At 37.6% G+C, this 20,575-nt stretch overlaps 1 protein-coding gene across 1 annotated transcript in view; it reads left to right on the top strand.

The window, feature by feature from the left end:
• Positions 1 to 16,889, top strand: part of ELAPOR2 (endosome-lysosome associated apoptosis and autophagy regulator family member 2) — a 214,685-nt gene extending 197,796 nt beyond the window's left edge. The window contains exons 20-22 of the mRNA XM_056117955.1: positions 5,055 to 5,233; positions 6,418 to 6,583; positions 16,284 to 16,889. Coding sequence (XP_055973930.1) covers positions 5,055 to 5,233; positions 6,418 to 6,583; positions 16,284 to 16,343 — 405 coding nt within the window. The 3' untranslated portion in view covers positions 16,344 to 16,889. The remainder of the gene's footprint in view (positions 1 to 5,054; positions 5,234 to 6,417; positions 6,584 to 16,283) is intronic.
• The last annotated feature ends 3,686 nt before the right edge of the window (positions 16,890 to 20,575 follow it).

Here is a 20,575-nt window from a genome sequence, read left to right as displayed (position 1 = left end):
CCAAATGAAGGGATAAACTTTTTGTTTATAGTTGAAGAATGACTAAGACATTTTGCCAACAGCCTTTTATTTTCTTCCAAAATTTGAAGAGTTTATTGAAGAATTAAGAATTCTGAGTTTAGGGGGTATGGTGCGCCAGCAGGTCAATCTGTACCTATGAGGTGAGTGCATCAGCAGCCTGATGGCACCTCAGACTTCCAGATACCCCCAAATTGCTGCTATTTTGACCCCAAAAACTTGGGACAAAGTTTACCAAGAAAGTAAATGGCCAAAAGATAGGTATGTGGGAGACACTCACAAACCACCATGGGCTTAGCTTTATAAATGGAGGCATGACCTTTCTGGTTCCTGATTGAACTGCTTAACAGCCAAGATCCCAGAGACTCAGAAACAAATCTCGAAACCCAGCGGCTTTTGGCAGAAATGCCTCCGGACCCCACAGTAGGTTATTGTCACTGGGTCACCCCGGGGTGGGGGGGGGAAAGGGTGCTGTCCCTCTGCCTGCTCTCCCTTGGTGGCTCGGTGGCTGCCCTCTACCAGAGGCTGCTGGACAGTCAGGTTTGGGCCCTCAGTGACAGTCATGCGGGGCCTCACAGGATGGGGGTAGATCCAGTCCTTTCCTCCCCACCCCAATGAGACCCTGAATCGCTGCCCACAAATAGCCTCTCTGACTCCTGATCAAGCTACTTAATGGCCATGTTTCCAAAGACTCAGAAACAAATCTCAGAACCCAGTGGCTTTTGGCAGAAATCTCTCCAGATTTAAGTTTAAAATTTCAGAATTTCAAAATCGCATGCCCACTACTGCAGCCACACGACATCATATGTTATTCTAAACCAGCAATAGAAAAGAAATCGTCTACTGTTGCCTTTTCAGCAGATCTGAGTGTTGGGGTAAAATACCAACTAATAATGGTGGGTGTGGTGTCAAAATATTGAATGTGATCAAAGTAGAGAGAGAGTAATGTGGAAATCATCTCCCCCACAGGTTGGGGGTGTGGGGGATGGGGGTTTACTGGGGTTTTGGGGGGTGGAGAATGGGCACTGGTGAAGTGATGGGTGTTTCATTGTATGAACGAGACTTAAACCTGAAAGCTTTGTCACTGCTCTCATGGTGATTCGATTTGCTCGAGCAGGCCCAGTAACGTCTCCATTGGAGACTTTGTTACTGTGTTTGGCATATCAAATACGTCACAGGGAGCTTGCCAGGCTCTGCCGTGTGGGCAAGATACTCTCGGTAGCTTGCCGGGCTCTCCGAGAGGGGCGGAGGAATCGAACTCGGGTTGGCCATGTTGGCTGTGTGCAAGGCAAACGCCCTACCGCTGTGCTATCGCTCCAGCCCGACAAAAAGGTACTACCTAAAATATATAAAGCACTTATAAACTCAACATCAATAAGCAAATTCAATAAATAAAATGTATGATTCAATAAATAAATGTGTGATTCAATAAATAAAATTATAAAAAATGAAAATAAAAAAAAGTAAAGTGGAGTTCATGCCCAATTCAATTAGATAATCAGTGGCTGAATAAATAGCAATACTCCTATATAAAAAAATAATTCTGGGTTTACAGTATATTTTTGAATCTTGAAATTTTGAAATTTTAACATTCTGTTTACTAGGCTGTCATTAATGGCCATTAAATTGGATCCTTTAATATCTGACAAAAGGGTCACTGTCACTGTCACTGTCCTCACGTTGTTCATCGATTTGCTCGAGCGGGCCCAGTAATGTCTCCATTGGAGACTTTGTTGTTACTGTGTTTGGCATATCGAATACATCATGGGTAGCTTTCCAGGCTCTGCCGTGTGGGCGAGATACTCTTGGTAGCTTGTCAGGCTTTCCAAGATGGGCGGAGGAATCGAACTCGGGTCGGTCATGTTGGCTGCATGCAAGGCAAATGCCCTACTGCTGTGCTATCACTCCAGCCCGACAAAAGGGTACTACCTAAAATATATAAAGCACTTATAAACTCAACAACAATAAGCAAATTAGCCGATCAAAAAGGGGAAGAGCTGGGGCTGGAGAGATAGCACAGCAGGTAGGGTGTTTGCCTTGCATGTGGCTGACCCAAGTTCAATTCTTAGCATCTCATATGGTCCCCTGAGAACGACCAGGGGTAATTTCTGAGTGCAGAGCCAGGAGTACCCCCTGTGCATCACCAGGTTTGACCCAAAAAGCAAAAAAAAGGGGGGGAGGGGAAGCTGAATAGATACATAGCCAAAGAAGTCATACACATTTCTAGTATGTATATGAAAAGAGTACTGAGGAGCTCTGATTATCTAGGAAATGCAAAGCTAAAAGACAGTCTGTTTTCACGCCACACCACTGAGAAGAGTCAATATCAAAAAAGGCCAGAAACTGGCCTGATAGTATAGTGAGCAGGGCTCTTGCCTTGCATGTAGCAAAGCCTGGATTGAATTCCCAAAACCACACAGGTTCAATACCCAGCATCGCATATGGTTCCTGAGCCTGCCAGGAGTGATCCCTGCACATAGAGCCAGGAGAAAACCCTGAGCACTGAGTAGGCTGGTTGTGTTGCAAAACAACAACAACAATAAGAATAACAAAAAGGCCAGAAACAAGAAGTATTGATAAGTGTGAAGAAAAAAGGAAATTAGAGATTTCTCAAAAATTTAAAATGGAACTACCATACTATGGCAGTTCTACTCCAAAGAATCTATTCTGAGAACACAGACACTAATTCAAAAAGATATTGCCCACCATTGTTCATCACAGTGCTCTTTGCAATAGGCAAAATCTGGAAATAACCCAAGTGCTACACAATCAATAAATTAATAAAGGGATTTACATAGATGGGACACTACTCAGCTGTAAGGAAAAAAATGAAATGCTGCCTTTGCCCCAACATGATGGAACTTCAGACTGTCAGGTAATGTGAAATCAGTCAGAAGGAGGTGATTTCACTCATATGCATAGTACAGAAGAAACAAAGCAAGGGAATGCACAGTGTCTAATGAAAACAAATTAGTAGACTCTGAAGATAGAACTGGGATTAACAAGGGGAAGGGATGAAGTGGATAGGAAGGTTCCTCTGGACAGTGGTGTAGGTGTTGCATGAAGTAAATCAGTCAGTCAGAGGCGCAGAGAGAAGACCCTCTAGCTTGCTCAGGCTCAGTGGCGAAGAAAAGCCTTTGGTAGTCTCATTTTATTTGCTTTCCTATCGTAAACTTCTTCAGAGAATTCAGCAAAGCATGAAAAATCATCAACAACTGAATTTTGTTTTAGCATATCTCACAAGGACCAAAGCATACATTGTCCTGCCATGTTCATGAACCAAATAACTACAGTCTCCGGGGAGGAATGCACTTAGGCTCCATAGGTCACGACCTCCTCACACCTGGGGTCTGGGATAAGCAGGAGGGCTTTTTTCTTGTGCTGTCAGGAATTAATGTATGACCAAGGCAAATGTAGGAAGACCTGTTAACCCTTTCCAGATCAATCAGACTCACAAGCTTCAGCTTGCCCACTTAATTAAAAGTGGGGTCCTGGTTCTGCATCCTCTTGCAGGGCAGCATCCAAGGATTCATCCTAATGACCTGCTTAGGCACCACCAGCAGGGATATTGACAATTTTGTGGTAGGTGTGGTGTGATAGCATTGTACTCCTAAGACATATAAATCTGTTCAGTCATATAAAAAGTGCAACCAGAATAAATTAAAAATACAACCTAAAAGTCTGCCATTTAGGTGTGATATTTTAAAAATTATTTTATTTTATACAGTAGTTCACAATATTTGATTACATTTAATATTTGAACACCAATCCCACCACATTACACCTTCCCAACACCATATCTTTAATGTTTCCATCCCGCACCCCAACCCCTGCCCCAAAGCAGCATTGAAATAATTTATTTTGTACTGTTTATTATGAAAAACTGCTGAAAATGCTCAAAAAGTTTCCTTAGAGGAAAGAATGTGAAGATTGTATTTCACCCAGGGGCCATTAAGCCCTTCTGTAAGAGATCACTAATATGTTGTTAGTGTTTGAGTCTCTTTTTTGGGGTGTGGGGTCATACCTGATGATGCTCAGGGGTTACTCCTGGCTCTGCACTCAGGAATCATTCTTGGCAGTGCTCAGGGGACCATATGGGATGCTGGGAATCAAACCCAGGTTGACTGCGTGCGAAGCAAATTGCTATGCTATTGCTCCAGCCCTAATGATTAAGTCTTGTGGGCTCAAATGTGGTGCAGTACTCTTGGAGTATGGATGGTTTGAGGTATGAGTTGTCATGTGAACACAAATGCAGTTGTGGGGTCCAGGAATAGATTCACTCATGAGTGAGGCTTGACCCGATCATGTGGAGAGCGGCCATGAGCATGGTGGCAGGTGAGTTCTGGAGGTTTTCGGTTGCCGGGGCTGGATCCATTGGGATGGGGAGGGGTCCCACCCATCTCCCTTTGGGGTGCCCCAAATGAAACAGTCTGGTGTGAGGTCCCATGACATGATTATGGCATATATTCTGTTATGCTCCCTTGCAGGAAAGAAGGACAGTGTGCTCTGGATTTTGGCCAATGATGAAATTATCTGGCGCCAGCCAGAGGTGGTGTATGGGCATGGCTGCTGAGTTGCTGGAAGCAGGGGGATACCGGCAGAGGACCCCTGGTCCTGGTTCCATTGAACCCAGAGTTTTCAGGAGTGTGACATTTTTATTGGGTTTTTCACATTTGATAAAACCATATAAACACTTGCACATTTTTCCATGTCAGAATGCCCTTCATATGAAGTAAATATTTGCTCACCAGAGTTTATTTTTTTAGGTGCTTTCATTATTTAAACTTAAAGATGTAGCAGTTGGATTTGAACATGCCATCTTTGGGTCTTGCCTTATCATTCTTACAAAAATAATGTGATCCATTGAAAAAGCAATTTATTCACACTAAGTTTAATGAAAATGTCACAGTAGCATGAATTTCTTTTAGACAATGGTAAATCATGCTTTATGCCTACTTTGAAGAAAAAGTTAGAAAGCCTCATTTATTTCCTGTACCTCATTTCTCATGTTATCTATTTGTTATTTTCTTTTAAAGGAAACCTTATATGTCTGGAATGAACCTAAATGGTGCATTAAAGGGATTTCTCTGCCTGAGAAAAAGTTATCAACCTGTGAAACAGTTGATTTCTGGCTAAAAGTGGGTGCAGGTGTGGGAGCTTTCACAGCAGTTTTGTTAGTGGCTCTCACTTGTTACTTCTGGAAAAAGAACCAAAAGTAAGTGACTTTATTGGAGTGACCATAGAAAACTTAGAGGGTTATTTTTTGTGAAAATGTTTGAATTGATTATTATAGTCAACAGATTCTCTCTGAGACACAGTTTTCCTAGAAGGGAAGACCTGTAAGAAAACAAACAGAATGACTTACTCTGATAGAGATATCACAGAATATTGAGATTATTAAATGAGAACTGTTTGTACTTAAAGAAGTGTCTGTAGGTCACCAAGGCAGATGGGAGCAGAATTAAAACAAGAAGGCAGATTTTCTCTCCATTTTTATTTTGATAACATCATGCTGTCTTTGACCTACTCCTTTTCCCCCTTCAATTTCTTATGGAATGATATTTGCAAGGAAACAGACTAAGTGCATAAGCAAATATCAACCTTATTTGCTTCTGCTCTCCAAGAGCCTGGAGTTGGAGATTGGGGTTAATTACTGAATATATATTGATCTATAAGATGATTTGACTCTTTGAAAATAATTTGCTAACTGGGGGATAGTACAGCATGTGCCCAACTGGGCTTTTTATCTACAGAATGACATGTGCTTCCAGCATCACAAGTGTGACTGGGGAAGTCTCTGGCCCTGCAAGACCCAAGACCCAAGCTTTGGAATTGACCCACTGGCCCAGTTGGCCAAGAATCACTAGGAGGGCTCTCTGGCCTCCTGAGCATTTCCTGAGAGTCCCTGCCCCCACAAAAAACAATTTACATGTCAGTGGGGTTGCGAACATACCATATTATAATATCTAGGGAGAATTGTAATATCTGAATGGCAAGTAAGAAGGAATGAATGACACTGAGCGATAGTAAAGACCTAATCAGTTGCCTATATGGTAGTTTATCCTTATGGGATCAATTTCGGAAATCTATATAGTAAATTAGTTTTTAAACATTTAATTGAGAAAATTTGTTCAGATCTCTACGTTTAACATTGTTTTTAAAGTTTTTTATAATTAGACAATTATGAAATAAGTCAATGTGAAGTAAGTGATAGAATTAGCTATATTGCACCGATACTCTAAAATCCTGGAAGACGTTTTTATGTAGATGATGGATAAATGAGATAAATAAGGATGCAAATGCTATGGATATAGATAAGGGAAATTTGCTGACAGAGAAAATATACTACAAGGTAATTTCAATTTATATTAAATGGCCACTTTGTTCACCATTACCTAGATTGGAGTACAAATACTCCAAATTAGTGATGACGACCAACTCAAAAGAGTGTGAACTCCCAGCTGCAGACAGTTGTGCTATTATGGAAGGAGAAGATAATGAAGAAGAAGTTGTATATTCTAATAAACAGTCATTACTCCGAAAACTCAAATCCTTGGCAACAAAGGTGAGAGCAGAATTTTAACCTGACATTACTGTCAAATTATAAATTGGGGGCCATATTAACCTATTCAATAGTAACACTCATGAAAGGCCTATAATTTATCATGATGATGTTTGACCATCAGAAATAGTCTTAGATTACATAAAAGGATGTAAATGCAAGAATAATCATTGTAGAATTATTTTTGATGGGTAAATAAGTTGAAAGTTAAACACAAGCTGTAAGGAGTTAGATTGTTATAATTTGTTTTATTTCTCTCAATGTGGTAATTAAAGGAGAAAATATTACAGAGATTCCTAAACTTTTTGGATCTACTGACCCATTTTAAAAATAAAATCACTCAATACCCCTCTGGAAATCTATTTTCTTTGAGGGAGCAAACAGAATGTATTCCCCCAGTTTAACTCCAGGCTACTGACAACCCCTGGGTTATTCCAGTACCTCCTCCACCCTCCCCCTCATACACAAACACACACTTTGGGAAACACTGTAACATGACAGATATATAGTGATTATTATTTGTGATTTTACTCTGCTTTAGTAATCAATAAGTGAGCCTGTCACTTATTTAAGGACACGTTAGAAGACACAAATTTCTACTCAAGACTAAGTACCAATTAGCATTACTGCAGAAGTACTAGAGAATCAGTTTTTGTACTCGCCCCTAAAGTCCAGTAGGGCTAAGTGAATATGCATCACAGGAAGGAGGAAACCACTGGGAACCTGGATATTTTTTCAAAATGGCAATAAAATATGCTCGTTCTTTACTCTAAAATGAGATGATTGTCTACTGGGCAGGTAGCATGCCTTTTCATTGCACATAGGGAGGAAGTATTGTAAAGATTGTTAGTAAACCTGACCTTTGCTCTGGAAAAAGATAATATCTTTAGCTTCCAAGGCTGCTTTCTGATCAAGATCCATGATGAGAGATAATCTAAAGCAAAGAGGCACTCTCAGGCAAAATTATTAGAGAAATGTAGAGAATTATCCAAGTAAAATTGGACACACTTTAAAGCCATAGATAATTGCCAAAAAATCCCAGGTGTTGTGATGGAAAGCACTAAGGGAGTTGTTCTCTGCATGCGTCATAAGGACAAAGATGGAGGGTCTTTGGCACTGGTAGTGATAGAGATGTACTAATGTTGTAAATTGAAACTTTTAACAGTACTTTAACAGCCATGCCACCTTAATAACGATAAGAAATTTTTTTAAAGAATTTTAAGTTGCTTTCAAGAGGAAATTGTTTGACCTGAACCATAGGTCAATTGAGGCAATAATAAAATTTTCCAAAAAAGGTTTTCTCTCGTTAGTAAAATTCAAACTTTGTTTCCATCTCATCTTGGCTTCTGATGAGTTTTCCCATTAGTGTAGCATTTCACTAACCTCTGTGATCAATCTGACTGAAGCTAGAATCAAATTTGGTCAATTTGGTCCTTAACACTTATATTATTAGTGTTTACCTTCAGGAGATAGGTGACTTTCTTTGTAAGTCTTTGTATTATTCTTCTTATTCCTTGAATCATTTCCACTGGCATCTAGATCTTTGATCTTTCTCCTGTAAGTTTAAGTTGGAAGAAGGGACATGGGCATTTTCAAAACTTTAGAGAAAGTGACCTAAGCACTGTGTGGAGGGACATGTTGTGGTGACTGACAAAATGTCCCTAAAATATGTAAATATTTTACATATTTATAAACTTATTTATAAACATATTTATAAACATATTTATTTATAAACATATTTATAAAATCTTATAAACCAGTGGTACAATGAAAAATTAATAAAAATGCCTAAGTGTACAGCTCCCAAGTTGTATTAGCTTCACAACTTAAAATACAAGCATCATGGCCATGTATGCAACCCTAGCAAGCGCATGTGAGTCATCTGGTCACTGAAACAGCAGCAATAAAGGAAGGGAAGGGAGAAATTCACAGAAGATTAAAAACTTTACTGGGACCCAATATATCTCTCAGTTTTGCCACACAGTTGCCATTGTAGAGAACTTGGTAAGTAGCATATACAAACTAGTGCTCATTATCCTTTTGATCTAGTATGATGAAAATAACAGATAATGCTAGCTATTGCACAGATTTTGTCATGAAAAGAGGAAGTAGAGGGAAATGCTTTTTTTTATGACAACATATGGACAGTGAGTTATGTTAACATGAATGCCTTCAAAGAATGAAGTGGTATCACTCACCACTCAGCAGAAGTCAGAACAAATTTATTCTGTCTTTTCTAATTGAATAACCACAGAAGAATGTGAATGACTAGTCACTTTTTCCTCTAGAAACTTCCTCTGAGTAACCAAGGGTATTCTCATTAAGGAAAGATTCTTATAGTTATCTGACATGGTAAGTTGGGGATTTTTTCATAAATAATTAGGAGTACTTTATTACCACTTCTAGGTTACAAATTCAAAACATCATGTTTTAATCAAGAGAAGCAGTTAATTCCTGTCTTCTGCAGAAGAAACAGAGTCCTGGAAGCACATTGGTGCCTCTGGAAAGAAAATAGTGTTTATAATTATTAGAGACACAAAGTAGACCCTTCACTAATTATGCACCAGGAGTTGCTGGTGCTTGTGACCTCCTTGCTAATTAGTAAACCTTAGGGCTCCCAGCGCTCTTCAAGATAGTCTTTCTTTGTCTTGGGGGAGAATGAGTGAAAGTAGTCAGTTCAATTTTTCCTATTTGTCTACATTACAAACTGGGTTATATTAGTCCACTGCATGGATGGCACACTCATGACAGTGGTAATTGGAGTGTCGACTGTGGCTTGGTTTTATTTTTGAGTCAGAATTGTGGTCATACCCTGCTGTTTTTCATAGTTATCCATAAATGTAAGGGAACTGGCAACCAAATTGTAATTAAGGTGTCGCAAACCACTATGAGTCAGTTAAATTTGACACACTTGCAACATTTGATAGAAGGACTAAGGCATTTTCATTCATAGGGAGCTGACAGGGTGGCTCTGAAAAATAAATGGTCATTAGTATCCCCCATCCCTGGTACATCTTAGGGTGAGCCTAATGATCTCCTCCCCAGGCACCTCATTATCAGACTGTAGTGTTGTCCTCCTTCCTCTGCCACAGTATCAGGTTGGCCAATTTCAGTTGTAAGTGATAGATCTGGGTTCAATGACAGTCACCCATTTGGTTCCGTGAGCACCACCAAGGGTGATCCCTGATTACTGAGCTAGAAGGATGCCCTGAGCACTTCTAGGTATGGTCCCCAAGTTTTGTATATTTAAGGATGGTATGAGAATAGCCCTTGGGTTCTGCTCACTAAGCTGAGCACTCTTGTTGGTCTTCTGTTACATATAGCTTATGTTGAGAATGAACAGTGGCAACAGTGGCAGACAGTGCTGGGTTTTAGATCAACCAAATCATCAGTGAATCTGGCCCAGGAATGTAGGAGAACCTGCATGAATTGAGAACTATTGGAGCCAGAAGTTTTGTTTTGGGGGATAGAATAGAGGATTGAGTCTCCCCAAAGGTCGTGCCTGTCATATTTTGTCGTGTGGCTGAAGTGCTGCTGGCCCAGGTCAGCTATATTCTTGAAAGAACCTTTGACATTCGACAAGTGAAGCTTGTTGCTTTTCCCCCCAACTGTTGATATCTGGGAATAATGTATTTATCAGTCTACAGAAACACAAGACTTACTTGGGAATGCCAGTTTAGACAGGATCTTATTTTCAAAATAATGCTTATTTTTCAAAGAGCTGTTCATGGTACCCATATGAAAAAGGTGTGAATCTCAAACTCCAAAGGATGCCTCTGGGGAAAGGCTGCTTCCCATTGCTAGACTCTCTAATTGGCCAAATCATTAATCACAGAGAATTGTGTTACAAAGTGGTCATTAATGTTGTGAAGCCACAAAGGTAGACTGTGACTCAGCTGGCTGGACAGATTTGACAGAGCCTATTAGTTTGGTCCCAACACAAAATATTACTTTAGGGCTAGCTGATATAAAAAAAAGCAAGTAGAATGCTCAAGTGAGGTCAATGAGATCACTAAGGCACTGGCTTTGGGTCTCCTCCACCATCCATCCCCAAGAGGGTGATAGTTTTAGAAAAACAGATATACTTGCATAGTATCAAAGAGCACTTAGAGTATTTCAGAGCTTTTTACAGGGTGGGATTTTATTAGCCACTTCTGCTTGAAGGCTGATAACACCAGCAGGGATGTTAACACAGAAGCTTCTGACTTAACACCAATAGGATATCATGCTGTGACACTGTGGACATCAGAAGTCGTAAAACTTGTGTGCACTACTGACTCACACATTTGATTCAAGTGACAGCAGAGTAAGGACCCCTGAGGTATCTCATAACCCTTTCAGTAAACCTATGTTCTCAATTAGGAGAATGTCCTATGGTACTTTGGAGGTGAGAAAGTACAAATATATATATATAGGCATAAGGAAAGAGTCTGTGATAGCCAGCCAGGCTTTGTATTTGAGCAGTCTAGCAGTCACTTCAAAATCAAAATAAGGTCAAAGTCCTGGATCCATCCAAGTCCTGTGTTAAGCTGTGTTAAGTCAAGGTTGTCATTGCATTAGACTGCATCTAATTCAGCTTTGGGGATCTGGTGATTTGGAAGTCACAGCTACCTTGTTTCGTCTCTCAATTTCAAATTCTATGTCCTTTTGTTGATTTGGGCTTGACTTACATACTGGAAACTTTTATAAGGAACCTATCTTATTTATTACTCTGTCATAATGGCTAAATTATTTCATAGTTTTAACAGAGGGGAGGAAAACTTCCCACCATGGGGTTCCTCATGATATTTTATTCCTTTAGGTCATTTTCTTATATCCCATTGTTTTTCCACCTTGTAAGCCCAATTCTGGGTTGTAAGCACCTATGTGCTGGTCATTGCCTTACTAAGTTTTCCTAAGTATGGGGATTAGTCTCACAGAAATCTTCCAGAGAAAGATACACTTAGGATCTACAAAAGTCTGAGACCTGTTACTGTCATCTTTGAATGAATCTAAAGATGGCATGCTTGAAGGTAAGTAGTACTGAGCCCAAGGATGGCCAAGCTGTTGTCATTCTTACTTAACAGTGATGAGTACTGCCACATCACCTCCAAAGTGAATCAGCCCAAATTCTGACTTTCTACCCTTTAAATGGTTTCCATTTTTATCTCAGTGTTCATAGTAGGTGCATATATGCTTTATTTCTACAGGGGTAAAAAGGCTTTTCCTGTCAAGATTAATTTTACACTAGCTATTACCATATCTGAGGCTGATTGCCTAAATAGTGAAGAAGTCTTCCTTCCAACAGAAAAAATAAAACCATCTAGTCCAGTGTTTAGGCAACTGAACTGTGAATCTTTGAACCCAGTTTGTAACCTGCCCTCTTCAGTCCTCTTCACTTTCAGACAGTAAAGGAAAGAATTGTTTTATTGCCTTGTTGAGCCATCAGTTCAGTCAGCATGTTTGCTGCCAATTCTCACGAATTTCCCTCAAATCTTTGTTAGTCATCATGGGAGGTTATTCTTCCTTTTTAGAGAGAAGTCTCTCGATTAATTTCTCATTCTCAGCAGCAAAACAATAAAGAACTATGAAAGTGATAAAATTGCACTCTACTCGCTAGCCGACAAATTAGCCTGCCATAGTTTCATGGACTCTTTGGAAGATGTGAATTTCCTGGGTCAGAGACATTTTATTACTCATAGCATTAGCAGGAGCCAAAAATAGGACAGTTTTTGTTTTTCGAACTCCATTTCCAAGAGCTAAGTAGAACAAGTTGGTTGTTTTCAATCACATAGAGGTAAAAAAAAGAAAACACCCACTGTTTTACAGCAGTGGTTACAGTGGTTACTCATGGACTAGTGCTTAGACAGGTGCCGGTTCTAAGGTATAAAAAAGCTGAAAACCAGTAGACTAAGGGTGTGTGTGTGTGTGTGTGTGTGTGTGTGTGTGTGTGTGTGTGTGTGTGTGTTATAAACACTGAAGAGAAAGAGAAGGGGAGGGAGAGTGAGTGAGGTAGAGGGAGAGATGGGGAGAGAGATGGGGGGGAGAGAGAGAGAGAGAGAGAGAGAGAGAGAGAGAGAGAGAGAGAGAGAGGAGATAGTTACGTAGTAAGAAAGGAGAAAGGAGCTCTTAGCTCAGAAAACTTTAATCCTTCATATGAGGTAGTAAGTATGTCTGCCTTTTGCTCCTAAAGTAGAGAAGTTATCTTTAGCTTTCAGGCTGTAAGAAACAAGTCCTTTGTTCTGGAGAGAGGTTTTACTGATATCAAACAAGACTTTTTTTTTTTAAATCATGTAACATACTTGAGAAGGTGACCTGGAACAAAGGACAAATGAGTTTTCCTCAGAAGACATACAAATTCATAAGAAACACATAGAAAAATCAACTCATAGCATCAGTTTACTTAGATTTTTCTTTTCTGGTTTAATCGTGTGATTCCCTATTTTACAATGAATGAAGCACTTAGGTGTCAGGAATATTTTTAAGACAAAATGACTTTCAGACTGAATATACAGGAGTAAGTGGGAATTATTCAGTGTACAGAGTAGATTATATATAGCAAAATTTTAAATGATTCTTAAAACTAGAGACTTGTTATTTTATAGCAAGGCAATTGATATCTTGGAAAGGTTTTTTTTTTAAAAACAATCAGGAAACATGTATATACAAAAACTGTACTGCATTTTGTTTAAATGCAATTTTAGTTAACATAATGCTTTGTAAAAGTTTTTACATGAAAATGTAACTATTTTAGAAAGCTGCAGAGATTACTCAGTTGTACAGCCACATAAGTGTTGCCTAAATTTTACTATATTTTGTGTATTTACATCTCTCTTTTTAGCTCTGTATTTTTACCCACTGATTAGTGTGTCCTTTTTGTATGCAATTCAAAGTGTCTAGTAGATTTCAGTACTTTTCACCCAAATGGACATTTCAGGAAACATGTAGTTAATGAGAAAATTCAGTATTTTTAGGGTTTTTAAAGGTAAAATGTTTTTATATAGCAAAATACACATACCACAAGTATGTAATTTATACTTTTGAGAAATGCATATACCTCTGTAATCTCAAATCCTAGTGTGTATTTAACATTAATATCACATGTGCAAATTAGTGCCCGTTTCTCCATCCTGTCTCTTGAAAGAATGGTGTGCAATGATTTCTTAAAACTTAAATTGCTCTCTTTCTCTCTCCTTTTGGGTGTTGTGGTTTGCAAAAGAGGCATTGAGTGGCAATCATGTTTGGTCTATAGTCTACTTTCAGCATGCTTCTCCCATCCTGGGAGGATCCTCCCAATACCCTTTATTTGGTGCTTCCTTCTCTATCTGAGCTCCCTTTTCCCCTAGCATGTGTGGCTGGCCTCCAAGCCATGGAGCAAAATTCCTGATACTAATCTCAGCCACTCTTGGGTGTTAGTCTCCTATTTTGTTACTTTATGTTTTCCAAATGCACAAAAATTTGTAAGTCTACATCTGTACCTCATGGTGTCTCACTAATAAGAATTAAAAAATAAAAAAAATAAATACAATCAACTATAGCTATGTAAAAAAACCAAAGTGAGTGACATTCTTAAAGAAACTTAGATTGCTTATGTTTGTTTTAAAGAAAAAATATAATAAAGAACATAAAGTATTTTGTATAAGTTTTCTTTCACTAAAATCTTTTGGTATTTATCACCTTATTAATAACTAGTAAATTCCTATTAAGGAATGGTAATCTAGTGGATGTCTATGCCAAGATGTGTTTCTTGATTGTCTTACTGATGAATCTTGTTACTTTTTCTAGTGTTTAGCGCTGAGTGAAGCACGTATAAATATTGTGTAATGTTGTTGTCTAATTTTTTAAAGTTTGTTTGCATTACTTCATGAAATCAAATTCTGTATAAGTTTCTTAGCTTCAATGTAATGTTGCTGTGCTTTAGCTGTGTATTTGTATTCATGTTCTGAGGGTTATACCTTATTTGGTATTTTGGTATTAAAGCACTGGTCTTGTGATGTCTTATTTGTAGATTAGTTTTTTCATAGCTCATTCCATAGTCACTTATGGGATACTATGTGTTAGGTACTTTGTCAGGTTTTGGTATTGCTTGATACAATTTCTTATATATTTGTCTATATTATTATAGTTTAAGAAACATATTTACAGTAGTGTTAATGTTTATGGCATTGATATGCAAAATTATTGCACAATTTCTTATCATACTGTTTCATTTCTTGGAGAGCAAATGCAGCGCGCGCGCACACACACACACACACACACACACACACACACACACACACACACACCTTAGCAGCAAAATCCCACGTGAAGCGAAAAGTTATGGCAACTGGAGGCCTATGAACTTAACATGGTTTTCTAAAAGGATTTCAAAGTTCTAAATAGTATTTGAAGGATATCAATGAGTCCCTGCCTTCCCTCCCCAAAGGAACTCAACATTTGAATCAAGTTTTTAGCTCAGATTTTCTTTCCAATTCATGGTTTATGCCTTAAGGCAGTTTCTTATAATACAATGTGAGCTCCTTGAGGGCAGAATTTTTGTAACACAAAGTTTAATCCTATTCCTGCAAAACAGTGGACTCTTAATAAATACTTCAATGATCACTGGTTATTCCAAAAGTACAAATAAGGTTTTCAAACATGAGATGTCAGCTAAGTTCTTATGGAGCTAGTCAGAACACTGAGGAGAGCTGCCATTTGCTCTCCTGGGGGCTTGTCATCTCAGCCAAGACTTGAAAAGTGATGCGCTTGTATTCATGTTGTGATCACCCACCCCTCTAGTTCTGCCCCTGCAGCTATAATGCTTGCCTGAATTCTTGTTCTTCATTCACATGAGTGAAAACACAAACGCAATTTTGATTTTCTGGCAGATTCTTAAAGTTTACTTTCTTTTATTTTCTTTACTCATCTACTTTATACACACATCCATTTGCAACTAAAATGAGCCTGACACCTATTTCTTTTACTAAAAAAAAACCCAGTTATTTTTACTCATCTCTGTTCCTTTCTATAGTATACCACCCTTCACCCTCACTATTCCAACAATCTTCAGAAAATGTTCCCTTACTTTAATGATGCAGACGCTGGGGAAAAAAATTCCCTTCCTTCATTTTCCCTACTAAAGAAGACCTATTTTACTATGCTGCATTTTGTATATAACAAATACAGATATGTTAGAGTTTCATATTTTATTTATGAACTAAGATGATACATTTTTAAAAAATATCTATGTAGGCACATACATACAGTATATTTCCTTAAAAATATCAGTAAATCTTTTTGTTCTATATTTTGTGGTTGCTTTCATTATTTTTTCTGATATTTTTTCTTATTATTTTGTTATTTAGAGATTGTCAGTTTTGTTTTATTCACCATTAATATAGAAATATAGAAGATCATTTATTTTACAACACTTGGAATATCAGAATATCCCTTTGGAAGATTTGCAGTGGTTCTTTACAAGAACACAATGACATCTTAGATATCGCAATTGTAATGTTTTTCTTCTGTTTTGGATTGTCTGTATTATTTCCTGGCCTCTAAAATTCTCCTTCAGGGGTAGTATGGTGTTTTGTTTTTCACACTTTTCATTCAGTGTAAAAATCATAATCACAGGAGTCAGGGTAGATAGATTTCAATAGTTTCTAGAACTTTCCTTCTGAACATGTATGATTCTAAAATATTATTGGAGTTTTATTATATGAACAAAATATTTTTTTCTTCACAGGAAAAAGAAGATCATTTTGAATCTGTTCAGCTGAAATCCTCAAGAGCCCCAAATATATGAAAAAACAGTGCTATAGCCTTCAGACTAATGACAAAAAAAAAAAATCCCTGCCCTCTAGTTTTACAGGACCGTAGTTTAGAGAGTGTCCTCTTACCTGACACACTGGTGATCTCACAGAGGAGGGCCATGCCACTGGAAAGGGAAGAAGGGTGAAATTTTTGATTGCCTTATCACATGGTCAAGTATCTTGCCAAAATTAGGAAAGCAAATAAGTTTGGGTCTCAACTGAAGATGAAGCTCAACTCAGGAAGAGATTTTCTGTATATACATGTAACTGAAAACCAAGGTTTAAACCCATCAGTGCATTGCTGATGCATGCCATATAATTAATGGGTAACTTTATAACTTCCATATAAAAGGTGTGCTTGGAGGTACAATGTGAGCTTATATGCGTTGTGATCCATTTATGTCTTTATTTATATTTGGGGGATGATTTTGAAATAATTTTAAGTTATAATTATTTTCCCATTATATATTTTCTGGAAAGACCTTTAAGCATCTTTTCTATTAAAAATGCTGAACAAAAAAACTTACTTTTTTCATTTTTTCCACTCATTGGGAAGGCATTTGATATCAGAAACCTAAAGCGAACAGTAGCTTTTCAGGAAGTGTCAGCATGTGCTGGGGTTGTCAAAATATATAATTAATTGCCTGTGAGATTCCATCGTGTTGGAATTGTAAGAAGGGGTTTGACTGAAAGTGTTAAAGGAATCTAAAAATAAAAGGCAAGAAAAAGCTTTTGCTTTCTATTAATACAAAGTTTAGACTATCATTGACATCAGATGGTTTGAAACAGTTTTTGTAGTACTTGAAGTATAATTTCAAATGAGTCGGAAATTTTGTTGAAAAAATTATTTCATGCATTATGAAGAAATTCAGTATAAATGCAAATAAATATACAGAGGTATTGGGAAAATTCTATGGTCTCCAGTAAAAAACAGTGGCGCATTTACCATATGGCAAGCATTCAAGGTTACATGGTTATTTTCCTGTCACATGACTTTGAGTAATGTGACTTCTATGAAAGTTTTCCATTTCAAGCCAATATGGCAGGGATTAAAATTTAGAAGTCTACTTATGATTGCATTCATAAGAAGAATGTGGCTGTAACATGAACATTTACTAATAAGTGTTGTCCTTTCTCAAAATTGTTATTCAAAATTGATCCAGATAATTGTGAAATTTCCTAGACAGATTACTAGGATCAACATTACCTGAATATTATTTGTTGAAAGATGTTTGCAGTTGGACTGAAATAATTTTATGTAATCCTTAATTGTTATAGAACTTGGAAAGAGGAATTTTCTGGCCATTGATAGTTATTCTGATTTATTTCTAATAATAGTCATCTTTATTGATACTAATCCAAAATTTTTTAAAGGCTGATGATTAGCTAAAAGAGACAAGACCTGTGGGCAGGGATTGTTGAATATTTTGATCCAAGTTTTTCAATGAGCTTTGGCTTGTAACTTTTGATTCTTTGGGTGATGTCTTATTTTTGTGAAAAATGGGATAAAAATAAATGTATTTATTTGGTTGGTGGGTAAAACAGTGGGCCACTGTGTTATTGTTGACTGAGTTCATGTAAATATCTGCTGTCATACTCATGAGTATAGGTAAGATTGTCAGTATTTTATTATTTGTGTGTGTGTGTGTGTGAGAGAGAGAGAGAGAAAGAGAGAGAGAGATGTATTCAGGGAGAGTGTCACTTAGCATAATACCTTTTCACATTTAATTTCTTGAATCTTATTAAAAAAGTAGAAATAATTCTGTCATTGCTCATTTTTATCCCACTAACAGTGCTGATGAGCCATTCCCTGTCTTGATAAAAAATTTAAACAGAAGAATGAAAATTCATTTGTTGGTCTACATTTTTAGAGAAACCCTGTCAAAGCTTTAGTGGCTGGACAGAGCCAGAAAGTTTCTGTGTAGTCACTTGTCACCTCTCCATCTTTGGCTGTGTGCAACATGTATGTTTTCAGCTGTAGAGATAATTGGGACTTGCTCCTGGGTAGCTTCTTAATTCTCCTGTCACTGGAGCGAAATCTGTGACATGTCAAAAATGCCTTAAATTTTAATGAACTCTCTGAAATGTAGTGGGTATTATTGGAGAAATTATTTTTTTGCCTAATTTTAGATATTACATTTTGTCAGTTTAGTTCCATTTTTGGAAAGGAACCTCCTTTCCCTTAAAATCTTAGAGGTTTGTCATTTTATTTCAAGCACTGGAGAAGTATGTCAAAAAGAATATTATTCGAAAAATATTCAGACCAATCCTGGCTATGAAATTTACTTCAGTTTTATGTCTTGTCTTTGAATGTTGAAAGGCATCAACAAGTTAATCAGGTTTCAGTGACTTTTAATTGACATTTATTGTTACTCTCCCCTCCTCCTCAAAGTGGTAGAACTTATTTATTTTTCTAAGGGGCACAATTTCGAAGCCTTAAGCCTTCATTAAGTCAACTGTCTCCTGTAATATCTCTTAGCACTCTGTCAAAACATATTTAAATCAATTTTCCACTGGATAAAACCCTGTCTTTTATGGATAAATTGTATCATGCCAGTTAATAGTGATGAACAATTTGATACGTTTCTTTTAATTAAAATGGCTGAATTTTATTCTTATTGACTTTCCTCCTGTTTGGTTACTAAAAATCAAGTCATTTTCAGGACTAAAAGGATTTATAGGATTTTTATGCATACTTTAATCAATTTTCTCCCCAGGAGAAAACGTAAATAGTTGAAAAATTGTGAAATGGTTACGCTGAAGAATTGCTTGGGCCTAGGTCTATTGAATTTCGTGTGGTGGGTCAAGATTGTCATGATTCATAAGGACCAGTCTGGACTAGCTAGCAAGAGAGCTCAATGGGCTGGAGCACATGCTTTTCATGCTGGAAGCATGGGTTCAATCCCTGGTACTTCATGGCCCCTGAGCATGTGATCTATGAACAAGACCTAGTATGCTTCCCCCTCCAAGAAAAAAGAAAAACCAACAAAGCAACAAAAACACTAAAATCCATACAAAAACAAGCAATCTAGATAACAGCTATTTGATATCTATCAATATAGCCTCTTCCTGTGGTTCATGTCCATTCCCAAAGGAAGGTAATATGCAAATTATTTCATTCTAACTCAGGAAAGGGCAGAGCGCTAGCACAGCAGGTAGGGCATTTGTCTTGCATGCGGCCAACCCAGGTTCGATTCCTCCGTCCATCTCAGAGAGCCAGCAACCTACCAAGAGTATTCCACCCGCATGACAGAGCCTGCAAGCTACCCGTGGCATATTTGATCTGCCAAAAACAGTAACAACAAATCTTACAATGGAGACATTACTGGTGCCTGCTTGAGCAAATTGTTAAACAACGGAAGAATAGTGCTCAGTGCTCAACTCAGGAAAGTAAGTTTCTTGGGAGTTTAGTTGGTAAGATGACTTCACTGGAAAATTCAGTGTCTATGTATTGCTCATTGCTCACAGTTATGTTTTCTTAAAAGATGGAAAGTATGGCTTTAGAGAATTAAAAATACCCTGGCACCTGTTTTATAGTAGTCATGATTATTATTTGTTTATAGACTCAGGTTTTAAGCTTACTCCAAAAAGAGTCCAAAGGGGGGCCATAGAGATATTAAGGCAATTTTCTTGCATGAAGCCAACCACAGTTTGATTCCTGGCACCACCTATGGTCTCCTGAGCACTTCCAGGAGTAATGCCTGAGCACAGAAACAGGAGTAATTCCTTAGCAACACTGGATGTGGCCTCAAAACTAAAACTAAACTGTATAAAGGGAACTATACTTGAAAACAAATTCCCAGCACACAACTTGTTCCTTGAATATTAAAAATGGAATCTACTTAATAGTAACTCAGCAGAGAGTACTCTTGCTTTTTTTTTTCCTTTTGGAGAAACATTTTCAGATTATTTCATTTTAGAATCATAAGTGAAGAAACTAAGCTCTAGGTAGATATTCTAATTAAAAAATTATGTTATTATTGCAATTGTGTCTATCAGAGGCCAGCATTTTTTCCTGTTTATGGTCAGATAGTAAATATTTTACACTTTGCAAGACATATAGTCTCTGTAACAACTGTAACAACTGCTCAATTCTGCCCTTATAGCATGAAAATAATTATAGACAAGATAAAGCAGCTGGGTGTGGTAGCATTCTAATCATAATATACATATTGAAATTTGAGTTTGTTTCACTTGTCATGAAAAATTTATTTTTATGTTATTT

Source organism: Sorex fumeus, unplaced genomic scaffold (genome assembly GCF_029834395.1).
Source record: "Sorex fumeus unplaced genomic scaffold, SorFum_2.1 ptg000037l, whole genome shotgun sequence".
Lineage (NCBI taxonomy): Eukaryota > Metazoa > Chordata > Mammalia > Eulipotyphla > Soricidae > Sorex > Sorex fumeus.
Note: the sequence above shows the minus strand (reverse complement) of the source record. Positions and strands in the feature narration are given on the sequence as shown.